Genomic DNA, 18,257 nt, shown 5'->3' on the forward strand with positions numbered 1-18,257 from the left:
AATTTCTTCTGCTAAACTGCTAAATAAAATTCAATAGAATAAAAATAAATAAATAAATTTAAAAAGCAACAACAATAACAACAACAAGACTGAGAGATTGTTTTCATTTGTTTTCTGATTTTGTTTTATTCATTTTTAAAAATGCATGTCTACAAACAACCAATTACAGTTTGGAATGATTAAAAGTGACTGCTGCCTAAAGTGTCTCAAATTATTTAAAATTTGTTATAAAAAGTTCTGCATGAAACAAAAGATATTGAGGCATCAGGGGTTTTAATGCTAACCTATTACATAAGGCAGTGTTAAAAGGCACAGGGCACACTTTGACTGTTTGTCCAACCCCAAACAATCTATAATCACACAAAAACACAGAGATGGCATGACACACAAAATGTTCTGATGCATCAGGCAACCGTCTTCATGCAGTGGCATCTCCAATGACACTCAAAACACTCAATGTTTTAATATAACAGCGAACCGTCTTCATTTAGCGGCACCCGATTGATAAAAGACAAATCCAGTTCATGCTCCCCTGATGCCAGATGCAATAATAAAAGATACAGTCACCATTTGAAGCCTGGGTGAGGTTAAGGGTACCTGCACTTAAACTTTAATTACATATAAACTCAGGCTTTTATGGAGAAACACTAATAAATGATCTTCCCCATTGTATCAGTCATTGAGCCTCGCAAAATATTCCCATTATTGTTTGAAACACACAGCAATTTATACACACAAGGCAAAATCCCTTGTCAAAATACAAAGGTAAATATAGTTGTTCCCATGGTGCCAGGTGTTAAACAGATGTTCCTCAAAGAAAGTTTTAGAACATACATTTGGTGAGTTCTGAAAAAAAAAACTAAGTCAGCACCTTTTCTACTACTGTGGTACTTAAACAGAACACACAATGCTTCATATACTCACTTAGATACACAATGGAATATATGCTGTGGTGTTAGATCTACGGCCCATTATTCAGTTGGATGAGTTCATTACATCGCAAGAGACTGAACAATGGGATTATATTATGTACACTCAGAGGTTGGGATCAGTGCATTATGTCCCATTGATGATTTTCCAGTCAGTTGTCTTTAAAAGAAAGTTGAAAAGAGCTGCACATACAAACTGACCAACGTGTAAATATACTGGAGGATAATCAAAATTGAATCTGAAATGAACATGACTCATCACCCAGCTGCATTTACACATCAGTCTTACTACTTAAGGCAGCAGATTCTTCCACTGAATCCCAAACATTATGCTAATCCATTTATTAATCTTTAAAATTCTTTGGACACCAGACTGGGTGAGGTTTAGTGTGGGACCGTGGCTCATTTACAAGCGGCAAAGTGAACTTGCTGAATGGGTTTAATAAAATCTGCTGAGGTAGCGTTTTCCTCAATCTTCTGTAACCTATAGCTCGCATGAACTAGGGTAAGTGTGAACAACTATTAAATGCATTTTGTATTCAGTCCTGATGAAACAAGACATAGAATAAAAAATTATAAAATTAAAACCACCACTGGAGTAGTGAGACTTGGGTTTCCTTAACTCCAGACATCTTGTGAGTAGCGTCCCTTGGTCATCAGTTTCTTGACGTAATCTGTGGCTTGGGTACGCGTCATGCCTCCCAGTTCTTCTGCAATGTCATAGAAAGCAGTCTGCACGTCCTTAGCCATGTTCTTCGCATCCCTACAAAGACAGATCGGTTTTTGTGACTTGGAAGAAATAGGAAATTGTGCGAGACTTTAGCTCAAAAATACAGGGCCACATTTCACATGGAAAAAGTCAGATTTGTAGTTTTTACCCGCAGACATAAATATGAGCGTTCTCATTATGAATCAGCTTCCAGATGTTCTCCTTATTTTTCTTCAGAAGATGCTGCACATACACCTTAATGATGGAGAATGACACAAAGGGAAGTTTTATTCACAGTTAAACTGTACCACACGGCATAGTGTAGGCACTGACTTTACCCTTTTAGTAATTTTATGATAGCTATAAGGAGGTTCCCCTTTTGCTATAAAAATCTGGTACATCAGACTGATAAGCTCCACATTTATTGGTTGGCCAATAACGGCTGCCAGCTTGTATCAAAGTTTCCCAATTAAATCTAGCTGGTAATAATTATGGATAGCAGTGACCCAGCTGTACCTTGTGCTCCTGGTCTCTCGAGAAAGCGACATGAAGCTGCGTTAAGACTGAATCCTTCTCCGCTTCCTCCAGCTCCTCCTGGTAGAGGTAATCCACATTCTTGTTTCTGCAGCCGAAAAACAACACCGTCTCTCCCACCTCCTTTCCTGTAACAAACACAAGACGTTTGTTGTATTTGGGTTCTTCTTAGTCAGGTTCTTGAAAATAAATATGATGAGGCCATTGTTACACACACAACTCAACACCTTCATGAGTATTTGAACAAGCACACTACCTCAGACAGCCTAACCCTTTAATCCGGGTTAGAACTAATGTCCAGCGTGTGAACAAGAACAACAAAAACAAAACAAAAACATGTCTGGGAGTCTTTCCTTGGAAAAGGCAAAAAACAATACCTTGCTGTTTGAGCCAGCCCCTCTCTTGGACGAACCCCATGAAGGGAGCGATTCCGGTTCCAGGGCCGATCATGATCACTGGATTAGTGGCCTTGAAGGGCAGACGGAACTGAGATTTGCGGATGTACATGGGAACAGTGGACTTGTGGCCGTTGTCGGTGACCAGTTTGTTCTTCAGCCAGTTGGTTGCAACTCCTTTGTTGATGCGGCCGGTCTTGGTCTTGTACTCGACCACTACAGCGCAAATGTGGATGCTGTTGGGGTGAACCTGCAGAACAGAAGACACTCACTGATCAGTTCCCTCATCCTTTCACTGAAACGACCACAAAACATAACACACACATAAAAATAGTGTGGCGGTAAGAAGTGGAAATTAATTACCTTAGAAGACGAGGCGATGGAATAATAACGAGCCTGGAGACGTGGCATCAGCTCACACAGATGATCAATAGGCGGCCTCAGTGAAGGCATATCCTCCAAGATGGCAAGAATGTTTCTGCTCGCATCCAAGACCCAACTCTGGTAGAGTGCCTGAAGAGGAATATAGAGCCCAGTTTAAGTATAGGTGGTAAAAAAATGGCTTCACAAAAGTATAATACTAAAATGTGATGTGTGCAGCAAGACAACCAATAATGAATTTACACAACCACAGACCTTGCCCTCTGGGGAGGAGGAGGCCATCTTGCGCATGTTCTCTTGGTCTTTGGGGTCGGACGCGTACTGTGCCAGCTCGTACAGGACGTTGGTGCGAGGAGGATGCGTGATGTCCAGGTAGTGAGTGAGGGCGGTGCGGTAGGTGGTGGGGCAGGGAAACGGGTGCTTCTTGTTGGACTCCTCTGAAAAACACAGTTACTTTTTTAGTACTATAAAAATCACGCTTCTCATGAATGGCTAGCAACAACATGGGCAAATATAAATATAATTCAAAACTTTAAATTAAAGCAAGTACGTAGAGGTTCATATTTGTTTCCACTAAAATATAATATTTGAAGAGTTATTGTAGATTTACCGATTTCTTCTAGATTTAAGCTACAGCTTGCTTGGTTATTTGCCTCACTTTCAGAAATGCTGAAATAACAAATTCAACCACCAGCCAACTCCAATGACCTTCATTAAATTATAACAAAAGTCAACAACTTATATTACAGCAATAATATGTAATTGCACTAATCATCATCTAATTCACATGTAACACATGCGCAAATATCATCAGTGCTAGATATCAAGGAACACTTTTGTTTAAAGGTTTGGTGGACAAGTAAGTAAAGGTCAAGGTGATTTGCATTCAAGGTCATACCATCAAGATTGTTGAGAGAAATAACCACATCAAGGTCCACCCCAAGGATTTGTCCCAGCTTGTTCACCAGCGCAGAATCATTTGTAGGGAAAACAGCAACGTGGTCCCCTGACTCGTATCTGAAATGCCACCACATGATGTAATAGGTTTAGACACTGATCTGTAATCATTAAGCTTTTTAAATGGCACATGAACCTTTACTCAGCATAATCAGTCACACCTGATCTTGGATCCTGTTATGTCTAGTTCCAGGTGCATTAGATGTCTATCATCAGCTTTGTTGAGTCGGCGGTTGACAGTAACCGGGGCTAGGAAAGGGTTTTTGGAATCAAAGGGCCTGGAAATTAAAGAGACAAACACATTAAATGTGCACATTTCATTTCCATAAAGATACAAATGGGACATTGTTTGAAGGACAAGCAGAAATGTTTTTCATTAAAGGGCTGAGTTTCATATTTTAGAATGCAGCTTTGGGGAACTTTGCAACACTTTATGTCTAAATTGTAGCTGTCATAATAAATGATTATGGTGATCCAGGGTTCTGCTGCAGTACTTACGGCTTTTGAACTTCAAAACTCTTCAGGCGCCCGATCTCTCCTGTGTACACTTTGTTCATGTTGATGTCTGTGTGCTCCTTCAGCTCATACTGCCGTATGCTGTGAGGAGAAATAACCAATATTAAAAGCCTCTACATAGCCTGCACATACAGTTTGGTCAATCACAAGGGCTAACAATCGCTCAGGCCTGGTCATTTAGGTTGAATACTAACCAAATAACAGGATTACAAAATACCAGCATGATTTACCACAGGGATCAGATTTCCTATTATATCAAATTGTATGTATGTGAAACTAAAAAAAGGAAAAGAAACAAAAAGGTACTGAACAAAGGTAAACAAATAACACAAGCATGTGAGACGTCTACGAACGCACCTTGATTCATCGCCCAACGCTTCCACTCCAAAGTGCTCACAGACAGCGGGCCAGAACTGCTCTCTCCAAGAGACAAAGTCTTCTTCCAGGCTAAAGGGTAAAACAAAGCGAAATTAGCACTTGCTCCAAAAGTGGATGAAGTCAAAGCTTTTATTTATTACAAGACAATAGCCAATTGTTATGATTCAGGCAAAATATATGGATTACTTTTTTATGGCCTAAAAATGTTTGTTTAACACAGTGTTTTATTTTTCTGGAATTTAACATTTTCGTCCATACAAACTAGTGAATTATGATATTTCTCCGTCTGCAATATTTACAGAGCATCACTAACCGCTGAGCATCCCTACACCCATGTGGAGGCCAGCATGTCTTTTTAGGCTCAATGGATTATTGTTACTTACTTGGCATCATCATCTCCCAAACCAAGATCAAAGATGCGCTTGGCTCCCAGTTCTTCCAGTCTTTTGTCTACGTATTTCCCCATTGCATTGTAGTGCTCATATGTCTTGTTGCCTAAGGCAAACACCTGGAGAGAGAACAGAGCACAATCAGCGACTACTAGCCGGTCACCATAGATCATTTCTGTTGGGTCCATCAGTGCAATGCACCATGAACCCCTACAAATTAAAGACCTATAATTAGTTTTAATAATGAATCACTCCAATCACAAGTCTTGTGAGCCTGTTGGAAGTTTAACAAATCCAACAAACCAAATGTGAACTATTAACACTCACTGTGTAGTTTAGTCCAGAGAGGTCTTCATCATCATTTTCCTGCAGCCAGTCATAGAAGTCCTGAGCATTATCTGTTGGGTCGCCCTCACCATAAGTAGCCATGCAAAAGATGGCAAGTGAGTTTTTAATCTGCGACAGCTGGGACAGTTCCCCCTAGAACGTGGCACAGGGTCAGATACAGTAATCACTAAACAGACTAAACAAAAAGGACAAATCATTTTGAGCTGAGTGATTTTTTCCGTTATTTGCCTCATTCTGTCTCCATATACGTATGTGCTATATTATCATTGAAATGATGAGACAGGTATGTTTGACTCTGCTTTGATATTTAAATCTTTCACTGGTTCCTATAATGAGCATCAGCCACAAAAATATGAAGGACCTGTGTCAACTTCTCCGGTTTGTATGTTGAAGCAAACACTTGGAAGTGGAAGTTACCATGTCATACTCCTCAGGATCAGCAGCCATTCCCTTCATGCCGTAGCGCTGAGCGTCTTTCGAGAGCCTATTAGCAAATTCCTCTGCTGTGCCCGTCTGCGAGCCATAGAACACGATGATGTTCTTGCCCTGGTTACAAAATATAAATATAAATAATTTATTATTATAATATTTTTTATTTAAAAAAAACAATCTTGTTGTGATTTTTTAGTAAACCTCCTCTGCATCTGTTAGAATTCTCAAACAGCATCTTTGTTGCTCCTTGTTTTGAATTACTACGGCTTTGCTTTACAGAGACTACATTAAACAGTCCTGGGGACTAAACATCTTTTCTGCCACCACCATGGTGCCACAACTATTCGCTGCAAAACCACAATTCACTCAACATTCTCTAAAGGGCAACTTGAAAACAGACGACCATTAAAGTCACAACTAAGTCCAACACAGTTTCCACATCCAGAGCTGCATGCATTAACTGTGGGTCTATAGCAATTGCATTTGTAATTTACTGAGATAAGGATGAAAATAAAGAAAAAAACAAACTTTAATCTCATGTAAAACTAGTTTACTACAGAAAAGTAGGATGTTTTAAAACATATAACAGTACAAATGGCTGAAAATGTAAAATGCCAAGTAAAGTTCTGGAACAACAGCAACATCATTACTGAAGAATGAATCATGTATCTGTACTGGAAAAACGGATGGAGAGTGTTGGGCGAAACGAGTTAAATCAACACTGACCGTTTTCTTCATCTTTTCAATAAAGCTGGTCTCTCTGGCGGCAGTCGCCCTGAAATAAAAAAACAATTAAACATTTTATTATTTCAATTTACACTAATTAAACACAATACAGTTAAATATCAACAATAGTCAAAAATCCTCATTTTATGATTACAGTGATTCCAATTAACATTTTTTGGATACAAAAAGTTAACCCTGACACGCTGTGGATTTTTGACATTCTGTCCTGTGCTACAAGAAGATTTTTGTCATGTAATGTTATAATCTACAAACAAATTGTGTCAAATCACGGTGAACGAGACAAACTGCTGGGTGTATTGTCACGGTTTCGTTTTTTTCAGCAGTGACTCAGCAGTCACACACGAGTCAGTCATACTGACTCTGTGAACCAGCACGTACTGAGCATAAGCATGCCCCCCCCCCAACTGAATGAGACGGAAGTGATACGTAATGCATATTCATTACAGCTGATTCAGATTAATGTAAATGGGGACAGATCAAAACAACATGTGCAAGCACGGCGTTTGGAAAAAAAAGGAGCCGAGAGGAGAAAATCTATTAGAGCTAAATAAAAGGCATCAGCGCTTGATTAGCATCAAAGATCTGAGGGGACGGCTGCGATACTGCCTGCACTGGGAACAATATAAATATATGAATAAATGAGATTAGTATACTAATAAGTACAAGATAGACATTGAAACCAGTAACAGATGTTCATTTATTTGCATAATGGCATCTCATCCCATGCAGTCTCCAATGTCTAGTGAAGTTACTACTAGAGACCAGCCGTGTGCAGGCAGGGGATGGGGGCTGATGCTGAGCACACCATAAAATACCTCCTGTGGAGAAGACGGGCAGCTCTCTGAGGTGAAGTGAAAATTCCTGATTGTAATTTGAAACAAGCTGTTGCCCCTGAGCTGAAACATTCCTGACAGCCAACATCTGAACCGTTATCAGCCCCAATGGCTCCAGAGTCACTCAGCAGGGAGCCAACATTTGAATCAGAAAACAGCCGGGTTACTGATGTTTGAATGCGTGCACCATCTGAATTATCATGTAGCAACTAAGAGCGTTGTGTGAACTAACTGTTGGACTGTTTGGACCATTTTGAACTCATTTTTTTTTATCTAAAAGGAAGGAAGGCAACCAAAAAGGAAGCAGCTCATAGTTGAAGACACTTTGTGCCATTATGTTAGAGTCTGAACCTGAGTAACATTATTTTGTTTTTGCACAACCATACATAAAGGACGTTCAAACAAACACATCTGCTTTGGTTTAGTCACCGAGTCTAAATACTGAGCTCCTCATACTGTCACAGTGAACTTTCCCTCAATTCATGCGTCCAGGATGTTTTCAAACAGTCCAACAGTGAGTTCAGCCTTTCTCTGCAACAGCAGCCTATTTTATTCATGGAGGTGATTCTGATGCACCGTTTTCATAATTACATGACCTAACTTATTAATTATTAACATAAATATGACAGAAAGTATACACTATGATTGCTTCTGAAGACTGGAAACAACGCACATGCACCTAATCTATGAGGGCTTGGAAACGTGGAAAGAAAAAAACAGAAGGCCCAATAATTACATTTCTCTTCTGCCAAACAGATTTTATCACTCTCTTACATAATCTACTGGGAACAGGCTCCATTTTTTTTAAACCACACTACTTTGCTGGTCTGTAAACAAACAAATGAGCACTCACTGCGTCTAAAACTTATTTCTGACAACACAAAGTAGTCAGCAGAAAAAAAAGAAAAGATGAGAGCATTTTAATCCAAACCTTGAAGTAAGAGTGAATCAAACACTTTACTGACCTCTCAGCAGCATCTCTCCTGTCCTCTGGCAGGGAGAAGACGCAGCCCATGGCATGAAGCCCCGACTCACCACTGCCACTAGCACCACTGGCCAGACAACGCCAGGAACCAAAACGCAACAGCAGGACGGCCACACTCCACAGCGTGGGGAAGGAAAACCATCCAGGACAGCAGCTGGACACTGGAAAACCTTCCTGTCTTCACCTCAGAGGCTCCAACACAAACTGAACTCTCCCTCTTCCTGTTCTGCTCTGTGAGAGCAGCAGCAGCAGCAGCAGCAGCGTCTGTTCTCCACCACACAGCAGTCAGTCACTGTCTGGCAAACGCTGGAGACACAATGGTGGGAAACTGACTTTCCCATAAATGCAGCCGAGCTGCAGACCCGCACTTTTGACTCATGCAAACACACACTGAAACACTGTCGGACTGAAAATGCCTTCCTTCTCATCCCCGCCCACTTTTCTGTTCGGCCTGAAAGGTGCTAGAAGCGAAGAAGTTTACATGATCCATTCTGAGAATCTGGCTGGTTATCACAGCAACTCCTGAGTGGATCACTGAAAGGGGGTAGTGCTGTGAATGCTAGGTTTTTTTTCTTCTTCTGAAGTATACCCCGCCCCCATCTCACTGGAGGGGGGGGCGTCATTGCTATGGCAACCTCATTTATCATAAAAGGATTCCATTTGTGTCATGGCCCAACTCCAATGGCAGAGCTGCTCAGAACACGCACACACACGCACGCGCACACACACACGCACGCGCACACACACACGCACGCGCGCACACACACGCACGCGCGCGCACACACGCACACACACACACACACACACACACACATACACACACACACACACACACACACACACACTAAGGAAAACAGGGCAGTGGGGACAGAAGAATGAATAAAGTAACTCAGGGCAAAGAATGGACTGCTTGTCTTTTGCCTCAACTTTCCACCTTTGGAGAGGACTGACAAAAGCAGCTTGGCTCGCCCTCCGCACTCGCTCTCCGGGAAACTTTTAAAGCGGGTTCAGGGCCAAAAACAAAAGCACAGGAAAGACATGGAAGACTACGCCCCCTTCATAACTGTTAGGTAAGAGGAGAGGCCAGCCTGGTTCGCGCGTTGCTCCATGTTCCCTTCATGTACCCCCCCTCCCCTCTACAGAAGATCACTCTCCAAAAAGCAAAATGTGTTCTCCAGGGGACTTTTCTACTTCTAGCTGTTCCACCAGCAGTCAGGACCTCCCTTACTCAGTGCCCAGCGTCCCCATCGACACCATCGTGTAATCAGTAAAAGCAAGCCAGTGTCACTGCACTGATAAGTGATGAGGCCAGGGAACAGCAGAGGGACGGCTCAGTCCCGACACAAGAGAGAACGAAGCAGCCAACGGGGGAAGAGAGCAGACACGTTTGAGAGAAAGGACGGAGGGAGCGGAAACAAAGGTCGCTCCGGGTAGAACTTTTACAACAGCTCCAAGCCACGCACTCTCACACAGTTACTTTACTGCTAATATAGTGACTGTTACGCAGAACCTGATGACACGGGGTTTCTGAGGAAGAGTACATTTCATTCCAGTAGTTCACACGGATAATGATACAGATAGAACACTGGCCATATCCGGAGAGTATGCTGAAACTCAACATAGGAAGACCACAGCAACCAAACTGGTGCTTTTTGGTGTGAGGCAACAGTAACCACAACCATATCTAGAGCTTTTGAAAAAAAAAAAAAATATATATATATATATATACATATACATTTTATTTTATTTTATTAATATTTTTATATTTTTTATTTTATTTTATTTTATATATATATACGTTTTATTTTATTTTATTTTTTGTGGAAGTTACTTTCTACATACTTTGACACACCGTACAGAGAAATTAATTAATTTGACAACAGATTATGCCTTATAGGGTTCAATATAAATGTCCTTTCCAGATGAAAATTGGATATGTAACCCAAGGTCAGCATATCTGTAACACTGTAATCAGACTGTGTTGAAACACATATATGGAACCTTGCCAAAGGCAAAGGCCATTGGTGTCACCACCTGTTATTTGATAAATCAAGGTGCCTCAGACTTGTCTTTACTTGGACTTTTTTTCAAAAAAAAAAAAAATGCAAAAAAGTCTTGATAAAAGGCTGCACCAATAAACAGACCAAAAAAGTGCAACATTGATTTCTGTTGACTACAACTAAAGGATGAGGAGCAAGCAGGGTCGCACCTGCTTCTCACCTTTTTCTTCCTAAGTTTATTCATGTTTAAATAAAAATTAAATTTAATACTCACGGTGTGTCGATCTTCTTGAATTCGGGGATAGGCTCTGGCTTCTTTCTAGACATGAACCAATAAATGACAAGACCAACAATAAGGGAGAAGAGAAAGATGTCCAGGTTGCTGAAAAGAGGCTCCTCTTCACCCGCCATGGTCTGAGTGTTTGTGGTTGGCTCAGAGTCCATGTCTGCCATGTACCGCTCTATTAGACAATGAGAACAAAGCTGTTAAACCTGCATAAATGTATACTTGGCTAATTTCTGCTTGCTACCTTAAGATAATTTAAGTGTAGAGTCAATGCTTGTGGGTTAAAACTGTCTCACACTAACGGTAACATTGATAACAGTACAGATCCTTGAAGACATTCAAGGATCATGAATATTACCCATCCCTACAGAAAACATTACAGCAAATATGTCGGAAATAGTCAAATAAGAAAAGGACAACATTGGAACTGACAGAATAGAAGTTCAATACAAAATAAAAAGCATGTCAGTATAATGTAACATACTGATAGTAAACCAGTCTGCTCATTTCCCAAAGGGAATCAATAAAAGTATGTCTTATGTAATATACAGTATATACAGTTGAAAGCACATCTGGCCTTCATGTAAACATCCCTTCTGCCTATTTCACAATGATTTTCTTAAATTCAAGAGACACTGAAGCTTAAAATCTGCATGTTAATATGAATAAGACTGAGTTATAAATTCCGGCTGAACAAAAAGGTGGAGATTATATATAACTGGTAAAACAGATGCACAGATCCAAATAATAGGTAAGCGGTACGGTACATGATAATTAGAATAATAACAGTTTGTGCTAACGCTTTGTTGGACATGAACATCTAACACAAGATGCTTTCACAAAAGCATCACGAAAGCAACAGTGGATGTAATTCTCCAGAACAGAATGCTTCAGTGCTTCTGTTCAGGACATAGAGGATTTGTTGTTCTCAGCTCTTAAGTATTATTTAAACCACCTAATAAAAAAAATTTCAACTGCTTGGAAAGCATAATTTCACTTAGCTAAGCTCAACAAAACACCAACCTGCTGATTGACTGATAGGCAAACCTCTTCACTACTGTGTACAGAGGTCCTGCAACACCTCCAGCAGGGACAGGAGTCACATGGACATAATAGCTAGTACTATTAGATGTAGAGCTACAGGTTTCAGTTATGACATCAGGTGTGTGACCATATGATACTATTTTCAGATAATGTTAATCGCCAGTGACTTAGAACAAGTCAAGAAATTACAATATTAAAGAGTAGGTTTCCTGCGGTTTTAACACAATACAATCTTGTATTTTTTATTCTCTGCAGCAGCTTCGCTAACCAGTTTAACTGGTCTGTTGAAAATGTTTGTTTTACAAGAGCATCAAACGAATGTTAACGAACATATTTTTTTTGCATGAACGGACAAAAAAATGACTATTTCAATACAGATCACAATATATCAGTTTATGATTTATGGTTGACATATATAATGATAAAATTTGGGAGCAGTAAACTAATGAGAGCCAATATGAGCATAGCCCTCATAAAGAAATTTGATAAAAAGATTTGAATTGGTTTGACTTTACAGTAAAATACAGACAGCTACGATGCATACATTATATGTAATCATTTGATTAAGTAGTAATAAGTGATTTAGTTATCATTTATTAAAAAAAAGGAATAACTCAAAAACTAAAGTTAGACACATCTGCTAAACTGCCAACGGACGTTCCTACCGTTTGTCATTTTACAGTGCCCACGTCAACTAGGTTGCTAAAACTAATGCACAGAACAAATGAGAATGAAAAATATGCTATCACTTACAATGACAGCTTCTGTTCATGCATTGTTGGACAATAAACTTACACTTGACTCAAAATGCTACCATGCAGCTAACACGGAACAGTGCTTTCAGTATACTAGTCATTTTTTAATGTATGTCAACAACAGTGGGTCTGTTCAGGCTGAGCACGAGGGGCTTGATGTAGGAGATGTTGAATCTGATCTGAAAACTAGGACAAGATAAGGTCCCTAACTCATACACGAAGAGTACATTCTGTCTGTTGAGTGGTATCCATGTCAACTAAGTCGCTTAGTGACCTCACGGTGGGATCAATTAGTGGCCGGATACACAGATACAAAGGTGGCTTCTTAATTATTATTAGTAGTATTAGATCTTATGGATGGCAAAACATGATATTAGACAAAGAAAAAAAGGAAATATAAATGAACTGTGTTATGATCCAAAAGATAAGTCCATTAATCTTAGGTCAACATAGCTTAAATAACAATGAGATATAGCTAAATACCAGAAATACTTTATGATGGGTAACTGGAACACAGGTCTGACCAGTGTGTTTGAGCAAAAGCCATCAGCTGTTGACTTTGGGCTTTAACAAAAACCAATGGATCGGACCAGGACTGGTTTATTGGAGTTCACACCGAACGTTAAACTCTTCTGCCCAGAGCAAATAATTGTGAAACAGCTCCGACCGAAGGGTACGACTCACCTGTGATGTAAGATTGGAAGCCAGGCTAACTCGTTTACAGGATCACGTTTAGCATCTACAACTACGTAAGATACAGAGCGGAGTGGACGTAGGGCCATGGCTATTCTCTGGATCGTGATAACGCTTGTTATAAAACTACATAAGAACACACGCGTAACTTTCTAAACAAAACACAGCTGTCTAAACTATTAGATTTACAACCCCTGAGCCATTTTAAGTATTTTAACAAATACTTGTTATTTGATTCTCCAAGTAGATACTGTAACTTTAGAGTTAGCTTTTTTGCGTAACACCACAGTCACAGCGCTTACGCTAAAAACTCAAACCTTCATCTTGATTTGGGTTTCTAGCTTCGCTGTGAGCCTGTAAGCACCGAGTGTTCGAATTCGGCAGAATGTCACAGATTATGCAACAAGGCAAATCGCACCGAGAGACCTCAGAACGCAGCGCTGCTCACCTTCGTCTCCCCTCTTCGCGTCAGGCTCACGCGCAGCTCAATGCGGAAGGAATCTTAACGCCGCGTCGGATCGAACCAACTCGATGCTCGCCGGGGGGGGGGTCACGCAGGCTAAATATATCTGAGTATCACCTGGGCTCGGTTTCAGTTCTTGGCAAGCACAGTGCTGTGTTCGCTTAAGGAGTACGTTTTGCTGTAATGGATTAACGAATGCGGTCGTCTTTGTTTTTAAGTTAAACTGACACGTGTATGAGAATGGAACCATCCAAAAGGCGCCACCTAATGCACACGTAGCCTACGCATGTAAATAACAGATGAGGCACATCAGGCCAAGGGTCATGGCTATGTAATCTAGGCAGCAGTACACACTAATGTACCCACTTGAAAGGGAGACACATTAAATGTGTTCTCCCTAACTTGAAGGCTGTACAAGTTCACAATGCCAAGGACAAACTCTGTGTTTTACTTATGTTTACTGAGTGCATGCCCAGCTGTGCTGTGTTGGAGAAAAGACCTGTTTCACAAAAGTGCCAGTAAAACAGTTTATGAATACTGTGCTAAAATAAAACCTCCTCTGATTATGAGTACATAAGTATAAGTACATAAATGGAAAATGTCCATTAATAAATGTATCTGAAAAGTGTACTTACTGTGTAATTGAGTAAATGTTCTTAGTTAATTATTACCATTATTGTTATTACTGAGTGAGTGAGTGAGTGAGTGAGTGAGTGAGTGAGTGAGTGAGTGAGTGAGTGAGTGAGTGAGTGAGTGAGTGAGTGAAATTTTGTAACCAGTTTGAAAAATGCATTGTTGTAATGACAAAACTACCCAAAACACTATGAATTAAAATTATAACTTATAAAACGCATAGAATAAATGTATTGTATTGTATGTATTGATTTAAAAAGAGATCTGACTTTATTTTTTTAGGTTACTGTTTGTCAGTCTTATATTGCATAATGTTTCATTCATATTGTCGCTAGCAGAGGCGAAATTACTGTTTTATCCAGGCAACATACAGAAGAAAATACATTTTTACGCATATAAAGTTTTAGCTAGTGTGTCAGTAAAAAGATAAACTTTATTGAGTCAGTTTTTAATGTTTTTTGTCTTTCCTGTGACAGTAATTTTAATAGTAAAGCCAAGACAACAACAAGAGGCATTGTACAGAAATTAGATTATTATGATGAAAGCCAGTTATATTCATCTTGTCTGATTTCATCATTTACTATGAAAAACAATGTTCTAAATGACAGCAGTTATGATGACGTAACCCTTCGTCTGACGTGCAGCGTGTGAGGCAACAGGCAGGGTTTTTCCATTTTTGATGAATTAATCATAGACTCTTTGGTTTTGGATTACGGGTTTTGATTTTTTGACGAACCACGGCCACAGTTGTGAAGAAGTTTCCCATAAACAGAACTAGGAAGCAGAGACTACACATCAAGACCTGGAAGCAGATGAATCATAGAATACAGAGAACCAAGCATGAGTAAGCATAGTAAGTGTGAGGGGGGTTGAAGTATGGATGAACTTAAAAAATCGGTGACGCTCTTTCTGACTATACAAATATAGTATGTAGCTTCACAGATACACAAGAAAGCTTCATAAATACATACAAAAGCAAATCCCAAGGTTGTCATTTATATTAAAATATGAACACAGCCATAGTCATACAGCTGACCACCTCTCCAATGTTCTAAATATAGAGAAAGTAAATGCTCTAAATCTTTGATGCCGCAAAGATAAGTACATGAAATACTGTAATATATGATTATACGAGCAAAAACAAGGTGAAATGAAGACACCTGCTGAGTGTGAAAGTACCAACCTGCCATTCCTTCCAGTCTGACAGCTGAGCCATCCTGAAGAGGGTGAGGCCATTGCAAAGCTGCCAGAACTAAGAAAACATCAGGTGTAACTGGTTTCCTAATTTTAAATTTATTAATTTCATATAATTCATTATATTAAGAAACACTCTCAATTGATGTCTAAAATGTTATGTAGTGTTGGACAAAAATTGACGTCAGCATTTCACAGCAGTGCATCTCTGTCAGCTAATCTGAAGTATGACTAAACACTTTTTATAACAGTAGATAAGCAGTTTGTAAGTCATTCCTCAAAGGCCCTGCATGCTGCCTGATAGTCACCATATCATAGACGGACACTCACATGACCAAAAAAGAGGAAAGGTAAAAGAAACGTCAGCCCTTTCCACATCCAGGACTGAAACCCCTCTAAAAACAGAAAGCAGAAGAAGTTTTTTTCTTTATTTCAGGACTGATTATAAATGCCTAGTAATGATTCTGTTCTTCCATCACAGGCTTAGGAACGTCTGCTATGTCCTTGATGTTCAGCCCCTCACCCACGGTCAGGTCCATGTTGTGTCTTTCTCCCAGGGCTCGTAGTCTGTACAGACATCCACTCTGATAATAGCACTGCAGACACTGAACAAAACCTGCATGGTCCACATGAAGGAAGTCAGTCTCTGGTCTGGTGTGGAAAGTGGAGTATGAATATTTTCTACATACTTTGCCCTTACTTTGATACAAGCAGTATGCAAGGAACTGGTTTCTAAATGTCTGGTACAGGTTTCCATCTGGCCTTTAGTCATGGACATGTCATAGAAAAAAAAGATTTTACAAACAGATTACATTTTAAATTATTCTGTTTTTTCATGTTCTGGTTTTTATTATCATGTACTCACCATGTCAACATTACACCAGACAGAAAAGCTGAGATGTAGTGATGAAAGACCCACCAGCCTTTGATTCTGTGATGCAGTAAACATCATGCTTGATATTTTTCCATTTTGTTAAACTGATAATTCAATGTTCCAAAAATAAAGGCACTTTGGTATAAAAACAAATAAAATATTTGTGTACTGTTAGAATCCAAAAAATAGCTGCTGACCGGGATCCATTAGTGATGAGGATGCTTTCTCGTATGGTTAATGTACAATAGTACCACACCAGCAGGAAGTTGAGCAGTGCGTCGACAACTCTAAAAAGAAGGGAATGACAAAAGTGCAGGACTGTGACATAGACCACATGTGGGTGTCTAAGGAATGAACCAATAAATTGCAATATGTTACATGTGACGTGTGCTGTACCTGTAGTTAACAAAGAAGAAGCATATGAAGGAGAACAGCACCAGGGTGACAGCGGTGTATAGCTTGAACTTCTCATATTCGTCTTTGTAGGCAAATCTAAGGAAGAACAATTTCAGAATTTAAATTTAACTTAAAGAATTTAAGTAAAGAGCAGCCAGGTAAATGTGAGGAGTTACTGGCAGCAAACAACAAGCTTCTTTCAAAGCACACTTAAGATGATCATCACTTACTTCGACTGCTTGCTTAAAAGAGTGACATTGACATTTCCAAGAACTAGGCTCAGGTACAATCTGAAACAAGACAGCATTGCTTTGTGTGCTGTAAAGTCAAGGCAATCAAAATGTAATTATTCTGTTTTAATGTATACCCGTTTTTCTTGGGAAGAAATGCTTCCATTTCAAAGAAGGCATTTGGTCGTGTCTTTATTTTCTCTGTTATTTCATGCAGGTTTTTAGCATCTTCTTCTGATGGTACTTTGCTGTATCTGTTAGAGCAAAAATCAATTAGTGCGAAAAAGATTTGTGCAACTTTACAGATTTCACAGCATCACCTATTCACTACATGTGTGTGTGTGTGTGTGTGTGTGTGTGTGTGTGTGTGTGTGTGTGTGTGTGTGTGTGTGTGTGTGTGTGTGTGTGTGTGTGTGTAACTTACTGTTTCACTAGGTGGGTTATCTCCTTCAGTTTTTTTTGCTGACGGGAAATAGAGGTGGAGCAGTTGTTTTGTAGTTTGGAAATATCATCCAGTTTCTGTAAGTACTTTTTGTGTGTCTCCTGAATGACAAAAAACAAAAGACATTTTAGCACTGGGCAACAAAGATCTTTTTGCAGCTTTTTTAGAGCACAACAAAGGAAGTCAACACTGAGATAGCATTTTATGTCAAATTAAAATGTTGGTCCAGTTCTTACCTGAAGCCTTTGATATTCCTCATCCAGACATTTCCACTCCTCCAAAACATGTGTTATCCCTTGAGACATGATGTGAGCGCTATAACTTTCACTTAATCTTTCATAAAATACTCACAGCTAACTCAGCCACTACTAAGAACCACATACTGCTGTGTTGAGGCATTACCCTTCTGGGTGTGTATCACGTCTCTATTGATGATTTATTGCATAAAGTGAACTTTGACTGAACTCAATGTGATATGAAGTTCTTGACTTGGACATTGCTCATGAAAATGCTTGTTTTTTTCACACTGTTAAATTATTCGTCAAACATTTACATACAAGTATTTATTGGTGGTTATTGTATACTATATCGAGTAAACAATATTTTTGCCATCAAATTTCATTCAACTGATCAAGTCTTACGTGTTCGAACGTTTGCACAGTTGCACAGTAGCGTCACCTGTCGGAAAACACCTGTTACAAGTTGTTCTACTCA

The 18,257-nt window shown here is 39.6% G+C and overlaps 2 protein-coding genes across 3 annotated transcripts; both read right to left on the reverse strand.

Moving 5' to 3' along the window:
- Window positions 1-97: 97 nt before the first annotated feature.
- Window positions 98-13,900, reverse strand: porb (P450 (cytochrome) oxidoreductase b). 2 transcript variants are annotated; one of them, XM_029172547.3, is made up of 16 exons: window positions 13,760-13,900; window positions 10,808-10,994; window positions 6,695-6,743; window positions 5,954-6,082; window positions 5,516-5,668; window positions 5,183-5,307; window positions 4,779-4,868; window positions 4,404-4,502; window positions 4,067-4,183; window positions 3,847-3,965; window positions 3,204-3,385; window positions 2,931-3,080; window positions 2,550-2,817; window positions 2,155-2,300; window positions 1,808-1,893; window positions 98-1,692 (listed from the first exon to the last, which is right to left on the reverse strand). In XM_029172547.3, exons 2-16 carry the CDS (start codon window positions 10,984-10,986, stop codon window positions 1,548-1,550), a joined length of 2,037 nt encoding a protein of 678 aa, XP_029028380.1. In that variant the 5' UTR covers window positions 10,987-10,994; window positions 13,760-13,900; the 3' UTR covers window positions 98-1,547. The 2 variants fall into 2 exon arrangements, with proteins under 2 accessions (XP_029028380.1, XP_029028382.1); XM_029172549.3 differs by lacking the exons at window positions 10,808-10,994; window positions 13,760-13,900 and adding an exon at window positions 8,514-9,229.
- Window positions 13,901-14,822: 922 nt separating this feature from the next.
- Window positions 14,823-17,961, reverse strand: LOC114868729 (ion channel TACAN-like). Its single transcript, XM_029172555.3, has 12 exons — window positions 17,780-17,961; window positions 17,526-17,644; window positions 17,239-17,355; window positions 17,102-17,161; window positions 16,872-16,967; window positions 16,673-16,762; window positions 16,467-16,532; window positions 16,302-16,363; window positions 16,125-16,217; window positions 15,932-15,996; window positions 15,591-15,659; window positions 14,823-15,209 (listed from the first exon to the last, which is right to left on the reverse strand). The coding sequence occupies exons 1-12, from the start codon at window positions 17,846-17,848 to the stop codon at window positions 15,096-15,098; spliced, it is 1,020 nt and encodes a 339-aa protein (XP_029028388.1). The 5' UTR covers window positions 17,849-17,961; the 3' UTR covers window positions 14,823-15,095.
- Window positions 17,962-18,257: the final 296 nt, after the last annotated feature.

Source organism: Betta splendens, chromosome 13, assembly GCF_900634795.4.
Source record: "Betta splendens chromosome 13, fBetSpl5.4, whole genome shotgun sequence".
Taxonomy (NCBI): Eukaryota; Metazoa; Chordata; class Actinopteri; order Anabantiformes; family Osphronemidae; genus Betta; species Betta splendens.

Bases quoted from the DNA above. Each gene is read 5' to 3' on its own strand.
- porb (XM_029172547.3), bottom strand. From the start codon at position 10,986: ATGGCAGACATGGACTCTGAGCCAACCACAAACACTCAGACCATGGCG. The intron at 6,744-10,807 runs GTGAGTATTAAA...TTTTTATTTCAG, and splicing joins TTCAAGAAGATCGACACACC to GGCGACTGCCGCCAGAGAGA. The intron at 4,869-5,182 runs GTAAGTAACAAT...TTTACCCTTTAG, and splicing joins TTGGGAGATGATGATGCCAA to CCTGGAAGAAGACTTTGTCT.
- LOC114868729 (XM_029172555.3), bottom strand. From the start codon at position 17,848: ATGTCTCAAGGGATAACACATGTTTTGGAGGAGTGGAAATGTCTGGAT. The intron at 16,364-16,466 runs GTGAGTACATGA...CCATGACTAAAG, and splicing joins TCTGGTGTAATGTTGACATG to GCCAGATGGAAACCTGTACC. The intron at 15,210-15,590 runs GTTGGTACTTTC...ATCTGCTTCCAG, and splicing joins CAGACTGGAAGGAATGGCAG to GTCTTGATGTGTAGTCTCTG.